The 23,709-nt window shown below is 37.4% G+C and overlaps 1 protein-coding gene across 1 annotated transcript in view; it reads left to right on the forward strand.

Moving 5' to 3' along the window:
* The first annotated feature begins 862 nt into the window (after positions 1 to 862).
* The window catches only part of LOC307155473 (uncharacterized protein), a 35,098-nt gene continuing 12,251 nt past the window's right edge, over positions 863 to 23,709 (forward strand). The window contains exons 1-7 of the mRNA XM_079866117.1: positions 863 to 975; positions 5,544 to 5,792; positions 13,852 to 13,968; positions 17,690 to 17,815; positions 18,714 to 20,654; positions 21,007 to 21,180; positions 23,371 to 23,544. Coding sequence (XP_079722243.1) covers positions 5,596 to 5,792; positions 13,852 to 13,968; positions 17,690 to 17,815; positions 18,714 to 20,654; positions 21,007 to 21,180; positions 23,371 to 23,544 — 2,729 coding nt within the window. The 5' untranslated portion in view covers positions 863 to 975; positions 5,544 to 5,595. The remainder of the gene's footprint in view (positions 976 to 5,543; positions 5,793 to 13,851; positions 13,969 to 17,689; positions 17,816 to 18,713; positions 20,655 to 21,006; positions 21,181 to 23,370; positions 23,545 to 23,709) is intronic.

Here is a 23,709-nt window from a genome sequence, read left to right on the forward strand (position 1 = left end):
AAAGTAACGTGGCTCCATCTAGTGGAGAACATACGAGCATTTCAGCAAAACAACGACTAACTCACCCAAAAACAAGCATATATTTAATGACAATAATACTTATTTCTCGCTAGAAATAAAATGACAGTTGAAAAATATTGGGAAAAATCTACATCTTAAAATTACCCTTTAACTGTCACAAAACCTTACACACAGGATAGTGGGACCATAGGCGGCGAAAGAGGTCTCAATCTGGAGGATCCTTGGAAATCAGCTTTCGTTCTGTGGCCTTCATTTTGTATCATCCAATCATCCAAAATTCTTTGCACACCCTCTGTCTCAAAACATGTTTGCTTGCCTGTTTAGCTTTTTTTTTTTGGCCATTCCGAACTTGCTATCACCCAGCGCAATATAAACCCAATACAATCCTGTGACACCAACAAAAGTGAAATATATCACAAACATCACACTTTGTTTTTTTTATGCTCAAAATACTACACAAGCAATAACAATCAACAATAAGAAAAAAAAAACTAAAATCACACGTTTTGACAACTGTCATGCTCTTCTGAAAGAACCATGAACTCTTGACTTGTCTGTGATATTGTACAAATGTCCCAAATTTAGTGGTCCCAAATGTCCCAAATGAACGCCCATTATTTACCAAACAGTATCCTTTGATTTGGAAAGTGAATTATTTACACAGCCTATTTATGTATATTATTTATTGACTTATATAATCCTTTTATTTATGTTTTTTTTTTTTTTTTAAATGATTTTTTTTTTTTTTTTAAGTGTCACTAGACCGAGTCCTAGTTCAGTGCAGTATGCAGTAGGTAAAGCACGTAGTAGTTTAACGTCATCACGTTCAGCCCGAGGAAGTGAAACCGAAAGCAGTGTGTGTGTGTGTGTGTGTGTGTGTGTGTGTGTGTGTGTGTATTCACAAATCCAAAGCAGCGCAGTATTCAGAAACAGAAAATAACTTCACGTGTTACGGTAAGTTCGTTTTAACGTTTCATAGCTGTAATGATCATTTGCGTCTAAATAGACTTTGTCAAAAAGGACATGTTGATGTCACTACTCGATACTTCACGGTGGAAACTGCCACTCAGAAAATAGTTAGGCCTACACTTCCTCAGTTTTTCAACAGGACAATATATTAGCCTATTTTATTTTAAACCCTGGTCTAGTCGATCATGGTTGAGGCTGCTTCTGAAAACATTTAGAGAGTCAGCAAATTTACTTTTGCACAAATTTAAATACCTGAACCGAAACAGTGCCCATAAGTGAGCCAAATAATAACAACAGATTGCCCATGTGTAAACCTTAAATGTATACAATTCTTGTTTTGTTGAGTTCTGTAAAAGGATGGCGGCCCTTATGGGGCTGTTTACACCTGGCCACGTCATGCGTTTTCTGTGATCTCGATCAAGGGCGTCAGACTGGGGGTAAAACTTTACCAGGGCCCCAAGGGGAGAGAGGGCCCTTGAAAAGTCTGGAATATATATTTCACCTGGATATTTTAATTTCCTAATTAAATTTCATAATGAATGTCAGATGAAATGTAAAGTTATTGTATTGGCTGAATAACTCGTTGATTTACTGACTACATTTTGTATAGAAAAAGTAAAGACTATAAGGTCTCACGGTCCCACCCCTTGCTAATGCACCAAATGGTTGAGTCCATCTGAGCACAAACTAGAACACAAAATCTATAGTGCTAAACAGGGGGGCAGGGTTTTATATTATTTTGAAGTTTCCCCGGGTGCTGCCATTGGCTAGCGGACCACCACCTGCTGTTAGCATTCCATTGACTAACTTTACATCGAATAACTTTACATCTGAGGCGTTTAAAGACTCCATTTGTCCATTATTTATTTCTAAAGAAACACGAAAATGTATAAAAGGCTCCATTACCTTGTATCTTACGTTATGGTCCCGTAGAAGCAGTTTTTGTAAAAATAGGCTAACGATTGCGTCATAACCACGCGACTCTTTGTCGCACAGTAGAGAGATTACCGTATGGACAGGAGGAGAAGCTCGCGCGCAATCGGGGGGATGTGGAGGCAAAATGACAAAGTAATAAATCAGAATACTTAGCAAAAGTTTCTCCTGCTCCAAGCTCATGGACACCTCCTACTCACGCTCTCCGTCTCTGAAAGTTTCAGAAGGGAATGATTCAGATTTCTCTTGGCACAGCTACTAGAAGACAGATGGTTTGCTCACGTCACATCTACGTCATCAAGCTCAGCTTGAGTCTGCGCAGTACGCTTGACCATCAGGAAGTGAGTGCTTCTAATTGACTTCACTTTTCTCCGTTGAATCCAATGGGGTCGCTGTGTCCAGTTTATATACTGTCTATGGTGCTAAACTGCTTGAATATCTCCGCGATCGTTAGTGCTAAAAATGAATTGAGAGAACCCGTTGAAAGAGCAGAACATTTCACTTTCAATCATTTAAAGGGCACCTATTATGCAAAATTCACTTTTACATGGTGTTTGAACATAAATGTGTGTTGGCATTGTGTGAGCAAAACCACCCTAGAATGATAAAAATCCACCCAGTAGTTTTTTTACTATCTCAATAAATCATAAGCACTGTCTCAGAACACCCTGTTCTAGATTTCCCTCACTGTGACGTAGAAATGAGCTAAGCCCCACCGACGTGATTTGATTGACATCTGGTTTTGGCATAGACCCCGCCCTCGGTGATCTGTACGTCACCATCCTCCATTGTTTCAACGACAGCCGGTAATGTCTCCTAAGAAGTGTAGGTGTTCTGTTGTGGGATGTAAGAATGGACATAGTAGACTTCACTGACATCAGAGCCACTGAAAACGCAGCGGATGGATTTTATTTATGAAGAAAAGGCACCACTTAAACTTCCTAAATACGTTTATGTTTGCGCGAATCATTTTCTGACTGACTGTTTAGTGAACGAGGGTTAAAGTTAATCCTCAAGTGTGGATCGTTGCCTACTGTTCACGATCCAATGTCACCTCCAGAAGAAGTGTATTTTATGATTTTTGAGCAAATAGTCATTTCAATCGATGTCAGCCAGTTCAACAATTTAATGCATCTAAAGCTATTTATTGTCGTCGTCATAGGATGTCTCAACAAACAACGTCAGATAGTTTTATGTCACGTATCATTTTTTGCAGCAATTACAAATGTAAATAAATTAATACATGCTCTATCTCCATAGACAGTATATAAACGTCTATCTCCCTGCAGCATTTGTTTTCTGGTTCTGTAGCCATCTTCTCACATTTGCCACATAAGCACCTGTACGACAAGTAATGTCAACATGACACAACAGCACCCCTGGCATAAATATAATTTCGTTTGTACTTAAAAAAAAAAAAAATCATTTGTACTTAGCAAACGTTATCACAGTATTTGTGTGTGTGTAGTTTCAACAAATTGTGTGAACGTTATCACAATTGGTGTGTGTGTGTGTGTGTGTGTTGCACATCCATAATTGCAAAGGGGACGCGATTAAAACTTTGTAAGTACATAAATGTATCAAATACCCATTCCCAGACGTTTAGTCCATTCTCTTTCGTGTTTATTCTGTGCCGGACTCTCTTCATCATCTGGGTCCAGCAGGGCGGGGATATGCAGCTCATTTACATTTAAGGTGGTACACACCAAAACAGCTCTTTTTAAAACAGGCCCCAAAAATGACATTTTCAAATGGTTATAATAAATTAACTGTGGGGTATTTTGTGCTGAAACTTCACAAATACATTCTGGGGACACCCAAGACCAATATTACATCTTGTAAAAAGGGGCATAATAGGTGCCCTTTAAGTAAAGTGACTGTGGACCAGAGTATGTTAAGAAAGTCTGAAATGGTGACTTAAGCACATATGGCATTAATATTAGGCTACCTTTAATGGCATTTACTGGGGGGAAAAACTCCAATGTCATGTATAAGGTTTAGGGGGTTGAGGAACATGGGGGCCCATAAGGACTGCCTATAGGGCCCGGGATCTTGTGCTACATTCCTGATCCCGATTGTGAAAAGACAAGGGTATAAGGGCCTGTTTATTTAAGTATCCGTTTTGCGAAAACACATTTATGTGGCCAGGTGTAAATGGAATCGTTTTGATAAATCTGATAGCTATCTGATCAGAAATAAACGCATGAAGTGACCAGGTGTAAACAGGCCCTTGCACATTTAAGCCTCCTTTCCACTGCACACGAAATGACGCCATTGGACCAGAAGTCGTTCATTTCCGTTCATTCCGACACGATCATTCCGATCATGTATTGAGGGTCAGTTGTTTTGTTTGGATAATCAGTGGTTAAAGTGGGATTTGGCAGGTGGGGGAACCCTCAAATTTTGTGCAACAGGGAAAACTGAGCAATACTTTTTGGGACAAGAGTGTCACTGTGGCACCAAGTATCACAATACTTATTTACTTCACCGCAGCCCTAATATACGCTCAACGCCTAGAGAATACCCATAATGCACTGTGAGAGTCGGAGATGGTGCCGCAGCTGAATCAATCATCTATCCATTTTCCAAACTGTGCTGGTCCAGCGTAATATCATACAGATATAAATTCCTTTTTAATTGATTATTAAACTGTTTAATTACGGTTTATACATGTTAGTTTCCATAGCAGAGTTTAGGATAAATGCCAGGTTTCATTTAATTATTAAACATCGAGCTCAAACTATGCAAAAATCAGCTGCCCTTCCGGCGAACTCAGTGCTCAAATTCACTCACTCGTTTTCATTCACTCCTTCAACTGGACTATATTAGTGGAGTGATGTAGGGAATAGTGAATGAGGGAATAAGGAGTGATTTCAAACACTGCACATCTCTGCTAAAACTAACTTAACTTTAACACGCTCCGAGAGCCCCCTCTAGTGGTCGGGAGCTTTTCCTTTGTGTTGTGGCTTGTTTTCGTTTTGTTGTGATTGTGAACTTGTGTTTGCTTGTTAAATTTCTTTGTGTTGTGCACTACTTGGTCACCATACTAATGTGGTCCACATGTGACTATTTAACCATTTTTACACCAGACTTATTTTTATTTAAAATACCCATTCTCACCACAATCTTACATTTCTTCTGTACATTTGACCTATACCACAATTAATTATCTGTGCCTCTGAGTCTCATCTGTAGAAAGGCCAACACACGACCAACCCCATTTAGGACCTCCACGTTTATTGTTATACTTTAAAATAATACTTAATAATAATTTCTAAAACTTAACTAATGATTGTTGCTGGTTGTGCTGTTAGTCTCAATTAAAAAAGCATTAAAAAAAATGCATAAAACAGTCTATATGAAAACAGATAGAAGCAAGAGCAAAGTCTGTATTTTATTAATCACAAACAAAACACCAACATATAACATATATAATAAAATGTACTAATAAACTCATTCACTAATCCAGGTTTTTTGTAAATGTCCAAAATCACATATTAAAGCACTCAATGAAGTGAATTAGTGGTACTATTAAAATGATACCTGTAAAACCCACTAATTATTTTTTATTTAATTTCATGTCAAAATTCAGTGTATATGTTCTCTTCATCCACATACAGGCCTGAAATCAAACCTCTCATCTAGCAGGAAGAGAAGAAGTCGGCCTGTGAAATGAGTGTGTGTGAGGAGAGAGAGAAGCAGAAGTCGGCCTGTGGAATGAGTGTGTGTGAGGAGAGAGAGGAGAAGGCTTCTGTTCACACTCAGAGAGCAGCATCTCCAGAGTTCAGCTGTGTGTCTATTAAGAGTAACATCTCCATTGGTCTGCCGCCTAATCTCAGTGATGGACCTGCTGAGACCTCTAACCCTGTGTGAGTAGTGGAAGTGCAATTATTGAATCACTCACCGAGGTTCTTTTCTCTGAAAAGTAAATCACTTTATAAAGACAAAAAGAAAAGATGCTGGTCACCCACTGAGGGTCTAAAACTGTCTGAACTGAGTCCCAGTGAAGTGATTTAATGATCAGAGAAAGGTGTCAGGTGACTTATGTGAGACAATATGTGTAGCTGTCTTCACAACAACACAGATTCTTAGGCTCGTCTTGTTTACACCGTGAGAACTGTATTCATAAATGAACATAGTACAAACACATCAGCAGATATACAGTACATAGTCAATACATAGCAATACATAGTCTGCTTCCAATGCTAATCTTCTTTAGTCATGCTTTCAATACATTAAACAAGTGAAACAAATACATCGTTGGCTACTTTTTATGAAAAGAGGTCATTGAGTCTTTAGTTTTATGAAAATCCTCTTTGCTGTCCTTATGACATAAGAATCACTGATTTTAAACTTAAATGCAATTAGCAAAGCCTCGTGAGGCGTCTGCTCATCATCAGTCCATCGGGGGGCGACGCAGTAGTTCGTCATTCCCGCTAAAGTGAAGCATTCTTGCACCTTACGTTTTAAAGAGCAACAAATGAATTTACATCACATTCACATTTTAAATTGTACCTCAAATAGATGAATGCATGAAATTATGGATTTCATTATAAATGAATTAATTATGAAACAAATGCACAGAACACGTGCATAACAGCACTTACAATGTAATGTACTCACTTTTAGAGACTTTATCAAGACTTAAAATAAACGTCCACTGCTATGATTGGGTAACAGTTTTGCATATTAAAATATTTTTTAACGTCCGCACCATTACATGTGTGGAATTTGAAAACGTCTGATGCTGAAAAATATATTGTTACATCCAGTGTGCATTACAAGTAACTTGAGTTATGTAATCAGATTACTTTTTTCAAATAACTAGTAAAGTGTCTCATGACTTCATTACTTAAAATATCTGAGTTACTTTTTCAAATAAGTAACGCAAGTTGCTTTGTTTTTCCATTTATTGACAGACAGCTCTTCTGTCCTCATGTTGAGAGAAATCATGTGCAGAGGCATTGTGTGCGCTGTGTTTATTCTAGTTCTAGACTAATGTGAACAGGCATTTACTCATCTCACAGATTCAGTATCACTCAACATTAATAAAAACGGTGAAGTGCAATCTCAGAATATTATGCAAACCTACAATAATTAAAGATATTAATGCAAACCTGCAATAATTAAAGATACAGATGATACTCAACCAGAATAATAACCAGGTACACAACTGTTCCTGCGGCGGTAAATTGTGGGTGTGTATTTGCAGCCTCTTACCGCTAAGAGGCGCTACAATCACAGACTTTGCAAAGTGTCAGTTTATTTTCTCTATTGCATAAACTGCCGCCGCGCTGTGGCTCATTGAGAGCGATTAAAAGCTGATCAATTCAAATGAAACATTTAACGAATTCATAATCACAATACTGAAATTACTGAAATTAAATTGAATACATTTAATAATGAAAACATTTTCAACATAAAACATTGCAATAGAAAAATATTAGGCTACATCAATGAGGCTTTGCACGACCATAAGACGTTATCTCAACAGCATTCAGACGATAGCTCTGTGGTCAACGCAACAGCATGAGCCTCGCGGAGCTTCAAGCGATCCGAGATCGAATCTCAGTGTAGCCGACAGCGTTTATGTTTTACCATTCTTAATGCTTAATTATGTAACTGTTTATTCTGTTTATTTATTACATTTATGCAAAAGTCAAGCGTTTTGTTTAATTATCAATTGTAGGCTACACTACAACATACATTTTCTACATTCCAGTAGAGCACAGATGACAAAACTTATGAAGGAAGATTGTCATCCGATTGCACCAGAAAATTAAGATTATGAAGCTCGTCTTGAATTTATTTTGTATTTATTTATTAAAGGATAGCCTCTTGAGATGCAACATCTCATTTTCAAGAGGGTCCTATAATACAGAATACAACAGACAACATACACCGACCCATCACACTATATAGAATACAACTCACACCGACCCATCACACTATATAGAATACAACTCACACCGACCCATCACACTAACCTAAGTTTTATTTACTCAAAGTTAAATAAATAAATGTGAAACTATGACATTTTAACAGATAAACAAATGAACAAAGGATTGAAGTTAACTTAAAAGTTAAAAGCATAAACAAGTTGTTTTAAGATATAGAGATAGGGATGATCTGAAAAACCGAAAAGAAGTTATAGATCTCAAGGAAAGAGGAAGATGATTCCAGTCCCATGGCGCTTTATATTGAAAAGTTCTACGTCCAAATTCTTTATAAATTCTTGGTACAAAGAAAAAGGGGTATGGCATGTGTCTGAGTGGTAGGGGTGCACGATTCAGAAAATGTCACGATTCGATTCGATATCGATTTTTAGGCTCAAGATTCGATTCAAAATCGATTTTCGATTCAAAAACGATTCTCGATTCAAAAAAACGATTCACAGTATGTAAATGTTAGGGGTGGGAATCTTTAGTCACCTCACGATCCGATCCAATTCCAGAATGATTATTTATCTACCCCTGCCCCCTGCCCAGCCTTCTGTTAGTGATGTTCATATTTTAAATATACAAGTCCACTGCATTCCAAACCACATAAATGATGACTTCGTAGAGCATTTGTAAGGAAAATACCGAAAAGCGAGACAGCACGCTTCAAGTGTAACGTAACATCAAACAAAGCGCGCATCTCTCACAGCGCATCCTGTGCAATGAAGCCTGTGAATGTCCTTGTGATTCGCTTCAACCTTTCCGAACTTATGAAAGATTATTTTACGGAAAGTTTGAGTGTATGTGTGTGAGGAATTGGAAGAAAGCAGATTATGGGTGTTTCTAAAGCAAACTCAGCGTCATCGCATATCTGGTTAAAAACTAAGCTCAGAATCGATCCAGAATCGTTGGAGAGAGAATCGCAATGCATCGATGGATCGATTTTTTCTCCCACCCCTACTGAGTGGATATGAAGATCTGCATGGAATTAGATACTGTCAGAGAAAGTCTAATGAGGGGAGAAGTGCCACTCAATAAACTTCCGGTTGCAGTTCCACTCTTGTTCCATATGAGGGCGCTCACATGACGAGTGCAGAATGAATGGAGGTCTATGGAGCTATACCGCTCAAAATCCACTTTTCTTAGGATATAATTTTTTTGTCTAGTAATTTGAATGTTGTTTTCGAAAGGGGATGCAAAGAAATTACACATTGCTTGGAGTTAGATTTTTTAGAGTCACTTATTTGCTTTAAAAAGTCTTTCAAAATGTCAATGACGTCATTAGCAGAATGCTAGCGTGTTATGGGCAACAACAACTCAACCTGTAAGAAATCGAAAAGAAATAAGTACTCGTTCATTCAACTTTTGATCTATAACCCATGTTGAACTTGCAAAACCTACAATCAAATCTGAGATTTCTCAACGGCAATCGGGTGAGGGAGACAAATGTAGCCGTCTAGCCCCATTGACTCCCATTCATTTTGCACTCCTGACGAGCGCCCCCAGTGGAACTCTGATTGGAACTACAACCAATAGGACTTAAGGCGTTGGAGTGAACAGGCTTTCCGTAGACGGGCTTTGATACTGTTTTAAATAGGAGGGACAGTTAAAGGGATAGTTCACCCAAAAATGAAAATTCTGTAACCAAACAGTTGATGGACCCCATTGACTTCCATAGTGGGAAAAAAAATAAATACTATGGAAGTCAATGGGGTCCATCAACTGTTTGGTTACAGACATTTTTCAAAATATCTTCTTATGTGTTCAGCAGAAAAAATAAATTCTTACAGGTTTGAAACAACTTGAGGGTGAGTAAATGATGACAGAATTTTCATTTTTGGGTGAACTATCCCTTTAAAATAAACACATTTGAAGATAAATTGAACCCAGTGGAATTGCCTTCTTGATTTAAGTTGCAACCAGTTAAGTGATTCATACATTAAACAGTGATGAGTTCTATAAGGACACCTCAGAATAAATCTACAAAGCGAGTTAACTACAACAGCAAGGGGTATTAGATTGGTGTCAATAGTATTCTGATAGACAATGTCAGCATAATCAATAATAGGCAGTATCATCTGAGAAATTATTCTTTTTCTGACAGGAAAAGTGAAACAGTTAATAGAACGGTAAAGTGAATTTAGACAACCATATGATCTTTAAGTAATAAAGGCAATATGTGGTTTAAAGTTCCGGGTCAATCCAGAGTCCAAGATATTTAAATGAGTCAACCTTCTCAAGAAGGGTCCCGTTATCAAAATTAATTTGTAACTCCGAGGAGTAAACACGACTATGTCGAGTTCCGAACAACATGCAACATGACGTCTTCTTATTCAATATAAGTTTGTTACTATGAAGCCATTTTTGTACCAGGTTGAAGTCAGACTGTAAGGAATTCTGAATTTGTAATAGATCTGAGTTAGAGGTGTAAATAGCAGTGTCATCAGCATACAGATGAACAAAAGAATTAGAACACATTTGAGGTAAGTCATTAATAAAAATAGTAAAAAGAAGTGGTCCTAACGTGGAGCCTTGTTGAACACCCTTATCAACAAGTAAATAGTCGGACTGGCAACCCTGAAAAACAACACACTGTCGTCTACTATGAAGATAGGAGTTAAACCAAAGAAGAGCATTTTGATTCAAACCAGTAGAGTAGAGCTTATCAAGAAGAAGATATTGATCAACCAAATCAAAAGCCTTAGTAAGATCAATAAAAATTGCACCTGTAAATTGGGATTTATCAAAGGATGACAACACATCATTTGTGAACTTCAGTAGAGCGGTAGTAGTAGAAAAATTCCGTCTAAATCCAGATTGTAATGGAGATAAAATATTGAATTGACTTAAATATTTTGATAATTGATTAAAAATAAGTTTCTCAAAATTTTTTGCAGTAGTACAGATAATAGAAATTGGACAAAAATTGTTCATATCAGATCTATCACCTTCTTTGAAAAGAGGAGTAACTCTTGCACATTTCCATATGGAGGGGAATGCACAAGTAGATAAAGATAAGTTAAATACGTCCGCAAGAAGGGTACATTAATACATGAGCAGCAAGTTTCACAAATTTTGCTTCTAGACCACCCGGACCCGCTTTACTGTTTTCTTTTAGCTCACAAATGGCATGAAAAACATCAACTGGAGAGATTTTAATAAAAGAAAAAGAATTATTAGTATTAATTAAGTTCGAGGTACCAGTCATCTCATAGGAGTTAAAGTGATGGGAATCACAAATGGAAGAGAAATGCTGATTAAAAGCCTTAGAAATAAATACTGGGTCTGAAGAAATTTCATTATTTATTTTTATCTGATTTATAGGGCTTTTTTTTTTTTATTAAGAATGTGATTCAAATGATTCCAAAACTGTCTAGAATTACGAAAATCTTGAGAGAAATATTTATAGTAATTAGATTTGGCGTTCCTTGTTTTTGTCTTACATAAGTTCCTGGGGTATCTGAAATTTTCCTTGTCAGTAGAGTCTTTTGAGGAGCGATATTTGGCCCAAGCTTTATCCCTTTGTTTAAAAAGACTTATTAGATTAGAGCTGATCCAGGGTAAAGGCCTGTCTTTAATCTGCTAAATTATTGTTTTGTGAATCATTTACGAAATTGAGATGACTGACAGTGATACCCGGCCATAGCAACGGAAGACATTTTTCAAAACATATTGAAAAAAGAGAAGACTTTCAATACAGTATTGCTTTCAAAAAAAAAATTAAAATGTAAGAGAACACTAAAATTAATTAAGTTTGAAACCCCATCGAACATTTCAAGGCATAAATAAAGTGTCGGGACAGTTTATTTATTTAAAACAGGGTTGCATCGAGTTTTGAGTTTATTCCCTTTGCGATGCAAAATAAGAAACAGAATCTTATTTGCGACATTTTAAATTTGTATTGCCAACGAAATTGCAGCTAAGTTAATCAATTAAAATGGTACAAAACGAAAAAAGTTCAAAGCAACATGAATTAAGAACAGGCATTTTTCTTTGCCTCAGTCGCTGGATCTCTTTTTAGCAAGTTTATTTTGTCTCACTAACTGAGTGCGCCGGGTCTCTCTCGAAATTAAACATTTCAGGGTAAAAACACATCATACAGCTGATGATAGGCCTACTGTATATGTCGCTGCGTGTCATCCACACAAATCACGAAAGAAAAAAACTAACAAATAGACTTCAAAGATACAGCATGCCTTGCTGAATTCACCTTACAATAAAACAAGGTTGATCGCAAATTAAAGCACTCTGTATCTGCTGCTCACTCCCATTCTTTCATGGCATGAACACGTTTCGTCAACAGTTCATGTTTAGATAATGCCAGATTGTTGACAATCACACACACTGCTCAAGCATTCTAAACAGAGTTAACCATTTCAGACAGTACCGGACAGCCTCTGTCTCATTCACTTCACGTCTGTGGGTGTTACGCACAGCTCAGTGTGACATATTTCTTATTTATTAAATCCAGGCAATTGGTTGATGAAACATTGATTAAAATTTAGATACAATTAATACAAAACAAAATTCACTTTAAAGAAAGGCTTTGTGCTTTCTGTTTGAGGTCTCTGTGAGTTTTAAAGTAGTCTTTTAGTGTCGCTTTCAGAGAGCTCATGTCCGTAACGGAGAAATGACTCGTCCGTAACGTTACGGACGAGTCAGTTCTCAGTTACAGACAGTTATAGGCATTCTGGGGTGCGTTTCCCGTACAACTATATAGCTCGCTGCTTAACTACCATAGTACGATGCATCATTGGAGAAATCAACTTGCTAGTCACGACTGTTTCCCGAAACCGTATGTCACAAAGTATCGTTCAACCACGTTGGTTTATGACGTCTCGCATGTGGTGGACTAATAACTTATTTTAATTAATCTGTTTGAGATCGAATTAACGCTAGATTTTGTCATATAAGTTACAGACATGCCATCTGAAGACCATTTCTAATTTTTTTCAGTTATTTTGCTTTATTACCAGACTCAATATTTGGCTCGTTCTTACATAGTAGAGCACGTTCGCACATGCGCAGTCTTCAAAAACGGTGCTTTAAATCTCTTGACAAACTAAAAGACGTAAATTACATTTGTATGTATTCTAAATAAATAACATGGGTTGTACTGAATGTCAGCTTGCTTATTTTGCTAAAGATAAGGATTTATTCAGTCTACATCTCATGTAAACTAGAAACTATGCTTCTAACCACAGCTCGAGAGCTGTTGTTCCAAGTTACCACACAAGTTTGCGATGCTGTTTGTGAACGTTCGTTGGAACGATGGTTTCGGGAAACACCAAATCGTTGAACTATGCTGATAACGACGGAACTTGCGACCATAGTTGGCTAACGATGCTTTCGGGAAACGCACCCCTGGTTGGCTACCTACCGTGTTAAATTACACAAATATACTTTATGCATTTTATCTTTTATCTATTTAATTATTTATTTTCAGTTTTTGTATTTATTATTTATTACTATTTATATGATTTATTATTATATTATTGCTAAGGTAAGCGCATTGAGCTTTCTTCTCTTGCAATCTATTCTTCTTCATTCCAGAATGGCAGAATAACTAAAAAAGTTTTTTTTTTTTTTTTTTTTTTTTTTTTTTAATTGCACCCTCTACTGTACTGGCGTGATTTTGCATTTCTTTCAACCTGAGGCTTATTCATTTCACTTTTGGTGTGAAAGTGCCTTTACATTTGCCAATAATGAAAATATAAAACATGTTTTTTGTATCAATTTCGAAACACAAATTATGATTTTTTTAATGTCTTTGTTGAAGGTCCATGCAATCAAGAATATCAAAATATGCAACCAATAGGACTTTAAATGCAGATGAATTTTTAGGATTTGGAGCAATATTGATGGAATCCGCCTTCATTTAAGTGTTCAGTGTTCATTTAATAGAGCATACGGATACACTTTAAAGAAGCAATTTGAAATATTAATGTCTTTTTCAGCCTTTTTGTCTTATAATGTCTTTTTTCATCAGCAAGCAGAGAAAGAGAGCAGCACCTCCGATATCTAGCTGTGTTTCTATGAAGAGTGACAACTCCATTGGTCTGCCGCCTAATCTCAGTGATGGACCTGCTGTGACCTCTAACCCTGTGTGAGTATCATGTGCAACTCTGTATTTCTGTCCCCTGAATTCAGAAATTGAGAAGTGCCCTTTGACCCTCTCTGAGTGTAATCATGTAGGGTGGAACATTAAACACAAAACCAAGATTGTACAGAAAGATTACAAAAAAAAAATATTTATGCATTAATGGTCCTTAGCCTTTATTCTTTAGAAAGAATAATTTACTACCAAGTACATCACACTAATAATAATCATGCAGGTCTCATGATCACAAACTCGTCAGTTTTGGTCACTAAACAGAGGTAATTAGCTAATATCTTAGATGGCCGCATTCACGCTTACTCTATCTTTGATATGTTGTATAGTCCCCATGGATCTGCATACACTTGAATTAAAATAACATTTTCTCTAGTCAGAGATCATGACCACTACTACAGATATAAGCCGACCAATTTTACTTCTCTGGTAGTAGCTTTGGTTTGGTCATGCCATGGTTTCCCACGGACAATTAGCTAGAGTAACGTTACATTAAAACTGATGTAAAACTCACCCTATTTAGTTTGGTGGGCACATTTCATTAAAAATGAAAATTCTGTCATCATTTACTCACCCTCAAGTAGTTTCAAACCTGTATGAATTTCTTTCTTTTGCTGAACACAAAAGAATATATTTTGAAGAATTTCGGTAGCCAAACAGTTGATGTACCCCATTGACTTCCATAGTATTTTTTTAATGCATTATTTTGTCATGACTTGGATGGGGCACATGATAGTTAATTCACTGCCGGGCAGTCTGGTTGAGGAACGACCACTCCCCAAGAAGACAAAGGACGTTTCTGGAAATTAACATTTGAACTCTCTCTTGTGAAATTAACATCCCCATCCTAGACGCATGTCTCACCTCAGTATCGTCCTAATCTACATTGCTTTCCCTTGACCCCCTCTTACCCCATTCCTTCTCTCCCTCATGCTAAGATCACCAAAATTCACCCAAAAATCGAGATGGTTTAAATATGAACAATTATCATACAACACTATACATGTTTGGTATCATCTGAAATATCTCAGTGCAAATGGTACAGAGGTATCATCCCCACAGAAGTAAACCAAAAGCTAAAGTAATAAAGGTTTTAAGAGTTTAGAGATATCTTGCTTACAGAGGAGGAGGGTGGGTCTTTCATGCAATTGACATCCTGTCCTCAAAAGGTGTAAACTCTGGAGACTGTGATTAATGCAAATTTCCATTGTTAGCAAATGTTTCCATTTGAAAGAGGTTTCTGTCCCGGTCTGAGTACTTAAAGAAATGCCTCAAGAGGCTCAGGGCGATTTGTAATTAGATCAGCCCATTATGCTGAATGTCTTTCAAACACTCAACATTATGTAGCCTATAATATTTTCCTGAGTCAGGTATACATCTTTCACTCTTTATCTCTGAGCATTTGATGTTTTGTATTGATTATATTTGAATTGATTAAGTAATTGGCATGATACATTTACCTGACATAAGAAATTGTTACATTTGATTTCATTCTTGCTCTAAAATTATTTTCCTAAGTAGAATGTGTATGTTACCACAAATCTGCGTCAGGTTAGTAACAGACTAAAGTTTTGAATGGAGCATAGGGCACACCAACTGCGATTTTAGAGTTTGTTAATCCCCTTTATAGTCTTACAGCCCAAGTACACTTGAATTAGTGACAAATATTAGCCGGAACTGCGATTTTAGAGTTCCGGCTAATATTTGTAACAAAACAAAACATCAAATGCTCAGAGATAAAGAGTGAAAGATGTATACCTGACTCAGGAAAATATTATAGGCTACATAATCGCCCTGAGCCTCTTGAGGCATTTCTTTAAGTACTCAGACCGGGACAGAAACCTCTTTCAAATGGAAACATTTGCTAACAATGGAAATTTGCATTAATCACAGTCTCCAGAGTTTACACCTTTTGAGGACAGGATGTCAATTGCATGAAAGACCCACCCTCCTCCTCTGTAAGCAAGATATCTCTAAACTCTTAAAACCTTTATTACTTTAGCTTTTGGTTTACTTCTGTGGGGATGATACCTCTGTACCATTTGCACTGAGATATTTCAGATGATACCAAACATGTATAGTGTTGTATGATAATTGTTCATATTAAACCATCTCGATTTTTGGGTGAATTTTGGTGATCTTAGCATGAGGGAGAGAAGGAATGGGGTAAGAGGGGGTCAAGGGAAAGCAATGTAGATTAGGACGATACTGAGGTGAGACATGCGTCTAGGATGGGGATGTTAATTTCACAAGAGAGAGTTCAAATGTTAATTTCCAGAAACGTCCTTTGTCTTCTTGGGGAGTGGTCGTTCCTCAACCAGACTGCCCGGCAGTGAATTAACTATCATGTGCCCCATCCAAGTCATGACAAAATAATGCATTAAAAAAATACTATGGAAGTCAATGGGGTACATCAACTGTTTGGCTACCGAAATTCTTCAAAATATATTCTTTTGTGTTCAGCAGAAGAAAGAAATTCATACAGGTTTGAAACTACTTGAGGGTGAGTAAATGATGACAGAATTTTCATTTTTAATGAAATGTGCCCCCTCAAGCAGTCATGGCAAAATAAACAATTGTAATTAGTTGCGTTACTGTATGGTTATTTAATAATGAGTTAAAAATTATGTGCCCCCTCAAGTAAAGACATAATGATGTCACAAATCATTAACTAATATATGAATATACATTTACACTAAAAGTGCCATCCTTATTCACCTCTGGTACAAAAACCAAAGATACAAATTATTTGTCACAAAGCTGCAGGTGGCAGATTATGATATTACAGTTTAAATTATGACAGTTATTATTAAATCACGTTTAATTCAAATTCAGAGTACTTATTTATTCTTACGGTGACTGATTAATTTATTTTACTCCTAAATTATGTTTTATTAAAGTTCGGGAGGAGCACGTGCAGATAATTAAAGCGAGTGGAGAGCACTCAGCAATCAACGATATATATTCAGCAGTCTCACCTCAATTCTGTGACAGTTTAGCAGCATCCCTCCACTACCCCTTCTCCACACTTCTAGTCCTAACCATTTACATACTTGGGTTGGGGGGTACTCTGGGTTCGGGCTCAGAGCCCTCCCCCTGGACAGCGCGCCAAATACGCATTAAACTTTACTCCCTCTAATTGTATGTAAGTGTGAACTCGTGAAATGTTAATTAATGCATTTACTATCAAACATGTACTGCTGTTATTCATGTATGAATAAGGATTGCTCTTCATTGGTTCATGATTAGTTCATATTTTCACTAATCTTGAGTTCATGTTGAAGTAACTATTAATTGAGGTACTAATACATGATTATTCATGTACTGTTATTGTAAAGTGTTACCTGATGCAAGTTAGGTCTATACACTATATAGGTCTATAAGTGTATTGCAGTGAGGGTTAACATTGATCTATTGATGGGCCTATTTAAATCAGGTTTTGTCTTGGCAACTTGGATCTCAGACAGCTGGGCTCCCAGTTGTATCTCTCTCATTCAGGAAGTATTTCACATGCAAAGTGGTTCTGGTTAGTTTTCTTAAATTTAATTTATAATTGGTTTAAGTTTGCATTTTAAAGCAATACTGTTAACAATACCTATGTTTTCTTTTTAAAACTATATGTTATTCAAATTCTAGCATTAACAGGTGTTAATTTAATAGAGCATACAGAAAAACTTTAAATAAGCAATATGAAATATTAATGTCCTTTTCACAGAATTATCTGCAAGAAGAGAAAGAAAGCTGCATCTCCGATATCTAGCTGTGTTTCTATGAAGAGTAACAACTCCATTGGTCTGCCGCTTAATCTCAGTGATGGACCTGCTGTGACCTCTGCCCCTGTGTGAGTATCATGTGCAACTCTGTATTCCAGTCCCCTGAATTCAGAAATTGAGAAGTGCCCTTTGACCCTCTCTCAGTGTAATCATGTAGGGTGGAACCTTTTACACAAGAACCAAAGTTGTACATTAAGATTCCGATATATTATCTCTGCATTACTGTTCTTTAGCTAGAAAGAATAAATCAACTGATGTTTTTTTTTAATAACAAGTACATCACAGTAATAATAATCATGATGTAAAAAAAAAAAAACTTTAAATAAAATTTCAGCATTGCTTTTGATAAAAACATTTTTTTTTTTTTTTTTTTTTTTTTTTTTTTTTTTTAGTGCTTAAATATAAAGGTAAAAATATACAGGTCATCATTTGCCTTTAAATTCCTGCTGTGCATCATTAATCTACAGTATATAAGAAACAATATTGGTCTTAGAATAGAACCTTGAGAAACTCAAGAACACAAAATTGGGTTACATTTTATTTTGATAGTCTGCTTTAGACATTATGTTGACTATAGTAACGCTGCACTTACATTTCAACTAACTCTCATTAGAATATTAGTAGACTGGTAGGGATACTTTTCAGGTTGGTTGAATATTGACGTACTTGCAAAGTTACTTATAGTCAGTAGAATGTCTGTTGGGGAGCATCAAAATAAAGTGTTAGCAGATATTAGGCAGACAGTCTACTAATACTCTAATGACTGATATGTAGGTACAGTGTTACTTAAAGTCAACAGAATATCTAAAGGGACCAACAAAATAAAGTGTTAAATAAGATTCAATAAGAACCAAATAAGATGTTTTCCAATATGACATTAAAAAATACAATAAAAATATTTTCTCAAATTTTATAAAGTTCTATCCTATTTGTTTTGTCTCTCTGATCATCTTAATGTCTTTTCAGTGGTGGGAGATCTGACCAGATCAGATATGTGTCCTGTCAGACCAGCTCATCCTCCTCCTGTCAGAAACACATCAGTCATCATGACACAGAAGCAGCCCTGCAGCTCGATTCTCACCAACCAGTGCATGATGATCTTCAGAGAGTCAAAGACCAGCACAAAACCAGCATGAAGAACAGATATGAGAGGGTATTTGAGGGAATCAAACTACAAGAGAATCAGACCCTCCTGAACAGGATTTACACACAGCTGTACATCATAGAGGGAGAGAGTGAAGGAGTGAATGAAGAACATGAGGTGTTACAGATGGAGAAAAGTTACAAGACACTCCAAGACACTCCAATCAACTGCAATGACATCTTTGATCCTTCACCTGAACCTGGATATGAGGAGGAGAAGAGAAGAGAGAAGAAAGACAAAATCAAGACTGTTCTTACTAAAGGCATCGCTGGAATTGGAAAAACCGTCTCTGTGCAGAAGTTCATTCTGGACTGGGCCGAGGGAAAAGCCAATCAGGATGTAGATTTCATGTTTGTGCTTCCATTTAGAGAGCTGAACTTGATTAAAGATCATCAGTACAGTCTTTACAGACTTCTGCTGGACTTTCATCCTGAACTTCAAGATCTGGACTCAGATATGTATGATGAATGTACAGTTGTGTTGATCTTTGATGGTCTTGATGAAAGCAGATTGACACTGAAGTTTTCAGACAGTGAGAAAGTTTCTGATGTGACTGAGACTTCATCAGTGGGTGTGTTGATGTCAAACCTCATGAAAGGAGATCTTCTTCCCTCTGCTCTCATCTGGATCACCACCAGACCAGCAGCAGCCAGTCAGATCCCCTCAAACTACATCAAGCGCGTGACAGAAATTCAGGGATTCAATGACCCTCAGAAGGAGGAATATTTCAGCAAGAGAATCAGTGATGAGCATCAAGCCAGCAGAATCATCTCACACATCAGAAAAGCAAGAAGCCTCCACATCATGTGCCACATACCCGTCTTCTGCTGGATCTCAGCCACTGTGCTTCAAAACATCCTGAAACAAGATCTCAGTGCAGAAATCCCTCAAACTCTGACTGAAATGTACATCCACTTCCTCCTCATTCAAACTCATATGAGGAACCAGAAGTATGAAGAGAGAGATCCAGAGAAACTCCTGCAGTCCAACAGAGACGTGATTGTGAAACTTGCTGAACTGGCTTTCAATCAGCTGATGAAGGGCAATGTGATGTTCTATGAGGAGGACCTGATTGAGAGCGGCATAGACGTCACTGACGCCTCAGTGTATTCTGGAATTTGCACTGAGATCTTTAGAGAGGAATCTGTGATTTATCATAAGAAGGTTTACAGCTTTGTTCATCTGAGCTTTCAGGAGTTTTTTGCAGCACTGTATGTGTTTTTCTGCTATCTACACAAGAACAGTGAAGTTCTGAAAATGTTTCTCACAGGAAAGTCCAGAACTCAGTGTGGGAATGTTCCTCTGGATGTGTTTCTGAAGGGAGCAATGAATAAAGCCTTGAAAAGTGAAAATGGACACCTGGATCTTTTACTTCGTTTTCTTCATGGCATCTCACTGGAGTCCAACCAGAGGCTCTTACAGGATGTGCTGATTCACACAGAGAACAACCCAGAGAGCATCAAGAAAATAATCCAAAACCTCAAACGAGGTCAAAAAGACAAAGTCAGTCCTGAAAGATGGATGAATCTGTCACACTGCATGATTGAGATGAAGGATCATTCTGTTGTTAAAGAAATGCAGACATTTTTAAACTCTGAAACAAAAACAAAAAGTCTTTCTCTTGCACAATGCTCAACTTTGGCAAACATGATCCTGATGTCAGAGGAGGTGATGGATGAGTTAGACTTTATGAAGTACAAATTCAAATCAAAAGAGGGGAAATGGAGACTGTTACCTGCTGTGAGGAACTGCAGAAAAGCTCTGTAAGTGTGAAAATATGAACATACAGTATTTATATTTGGGTCAATGATATGACGTGCATAGCCGACCTGGGAGAGGGGTGAGTCGAGAAAGCGAACTTTGTCGACCTCCTTCATCATGGCCAGGTTTAGGCAGAGCGTCCACGTTAGTGCACGTTAGTGCACGTTAGTGCACGTTAGTAATCGTCTGCCCAAGGGATTATTTTTATTATTTATATTATTTTATTATCTGCATAATCATATATAAGATGTATTGACATAAGTTCAGCTACATAATTAAGTCTTGAAATCTTTTGGGGACACAAGCTCACCAATAATGAACATGCCTTTTAATCAGAGTACTCCCTGTTTTCAGATTTGCAGACTGTAATCTCATTGATCAGCACTGTGAAATAGTGGCTTCAGCTTTACAATCATCAAACTCCCCCCTGAGAGAGCTGGACCTGAGTAACAATGACCTGCAAGATTCAGGAGTAGAGCTGCTCTGTGCTGGACTCAAGAGTCAAAACTGTGAACTCAACGTACTGAGGTTTGACTTTTTTTCTTATCAGTTCATCATACAGATAAGTGTTTGAAACGGTTAAGTGTCTTGCATCGCACTTTCGTGATGTAACGCTGCTTTAACTGTCGGGAAGAAGTCTGCCGCGGAGCTCGCTTCAGTACGGGCTCGCCAAAAGTGCTAAGGGAGCGCTCGTGAGCACCCTTTTGAATCCTAAAATCACAAATGGGACACCAACGGACACGTGCATGCAGCAGCCATTGTAAGTTCACAAACCGAAAGTGCATGTGAAGTGTGCCATTTGGGACCGGGCCCATGGAGCTTCCCCTATTAACAGGTTATATAATGATTTTGTCACAGTGCTCGCGTCTGGCGCGAGACAGTGTTAAAGCGAAATAGGCATTTGCTTACAGTTTTGCTTCAACAGGGCTTACAGCAATTAATTGTATTCTGTCCAGTAGCAGCATGCATAGATATGCAGATTGCATTGTTTGTAAAGCATCATGCCTAGCACTTTCATACGGTAATGTCTTTGTCAGGTCGGTTTGCCTTTGTTTGCATGGTGCTTTGTACAATGCAATGGACGATTCAATTTAGGGGCGGATTTGCGGTGGTAAACAGGATATATCCGTAGTTTAGGCAAGGTTCGGTTACAAAATTCATTATGAAATTGGTCAAATCATCTAAAAACAGTTAGGGATAGTTTAAAGTTCATTAATTATGAAATTAGTTAATATATAAAGATACTTAATAGCAGCAGAAGTAAGAAATCAATGTAGATGTGTGAGGGTCCAGTGAAAAAGTGTTGCTGGTAGTGAACTCGATACACCATGTCTGCAATGAGGGTGCCACACTGTGAACGCGACAAAAGAATGTGCAAATTTGTTTGTTTTTCATATAGAAGTACGTCAGAAATATAAATTTGTGTTACTCGCATCGCGACGCGTTCAGCGTAGAAGCTTCACCTATTATATGTTCCATTGTTTTTATGATGTCGTGCCACACGCGTTGGCGTAGTCACAATATAGACACTAAGTGAAATAGTCATTTGCTTACGTTTTCGCTTTTCATTAGCTTAAAGGTATGTATTAGGTTAAAGGTAAGTATTTTCACCACAGTTACATTGATTAACGATAACTACCTCTTTCTACTACCGAGAGCATGAAGCAGTATTTCAACATAAACCTCATGCAAAACATTCAACGATACGTTATTTCCAAAGGAGGAGGTTTATTAGCATGAGGAAACCAAGAACTGTGTGTCTGCCTACTTAATAAAAAATATATAAATGATAAATAGTAGAATGTAGTCATCTTAGTGCTACAATAAAAAGCATAATCAAAAGTATTGATAATGACAATGACTACTATCAAATGACAAAGAATTTAAAACTATTTGTTCAGGTGGTTGCTGTGAGTTCTTTTCTTCTCTATTAGCTTGCGACATGATATCCTGTTTGGTAACGACACACATAGTGTACATTTCTACCTTGGTAACTTTGAGCTATATTGCTCAGGCACAAATAGCTATTTAGGTCATTAGTTAAATAAACCTAAGGGTGCAGCACCCAGGTACACATTGCTAAGCCACTAGTTTTAAGATATCTGGTCAAGTGGCCAGGTACACACAAGAATAGTCCACTAGCGTTAAGCCATTCTGGCAAAGCAGGGCCAGGCACACATACATAGTGAACATGCGGTTCTCATGGCTCTCTGGAGCAGCAGCAGTACACATGTGTTGGCAATAGATGTGCTTGTCTTGGAAAGCCTCTTGCACTAGCCGTGCACACTCCGTCACACCAACACTGGAACTAGTTCCCTCTTGATCCGTTGACCACAATGATGATTGTAGAGCAGAGCGAAACAAGCGTCCGCTCGGCTCCCAAGCGAAATCTTGATGTGAGTATTGCACACAGACCCTTATATACCCAGAATCGGGGGTGTGGTCACTAGCCAACGTGCATTGTTTCATTAATTTACCACTTGAAGGTGATTGGGCTCTCAGGCGAGATCCCAATTCATAAATCACAGACGATTAACGTCGATCATAACTGACTGATAGGGAACTTAGCATCACAATTGGATGTAAATATTTACATTGATGTTGTATGCAAACAGCTTCTTATCAGAAACATAAGACAATGCACACAATGCTCTCAATCAATTTCTAACTACGTGTAAAGTTTTTATGCTATGAATTTTTTATTGTTGCCCTATTTAGATTGTCTGGCTGTAATCTCACTGATCAGTGCTGTGAAATTGTGGCTTCAACTCTACAATCATCAAAATCCCTCCTGAGACATCTGGATCTGAGTAACAATAAACTGCAGGATTCAGGAGTGAAGCTGCTGTTTGATGCGCTCCTGACTCCAAACTGTCAACTCGACACACTGAGGTATTTTACTCTGCTGTGTAAAATATACATGTAGAATATAAATGTTACAGGTAATACTGACATAGTTAAATAAAAAAATGTTTTAAGATATGTCTGTTTCATCAAAATGCATTGTGTATCACTGCACTGAAAAGACATGCAAACAAATTTGTGACCGAAATGATT

This window comes from Squalius cephalus, assembly GCF_949319135.1.
Source record: "Squalius cephalus genome assembly, chromosome: 1".
Lineage (NCBI taxonomy): Eukaryota > Metazoa > Chordata > Actinopteri > Cypriniformes > Leuciscidae > Squalius > Squalius cephalus.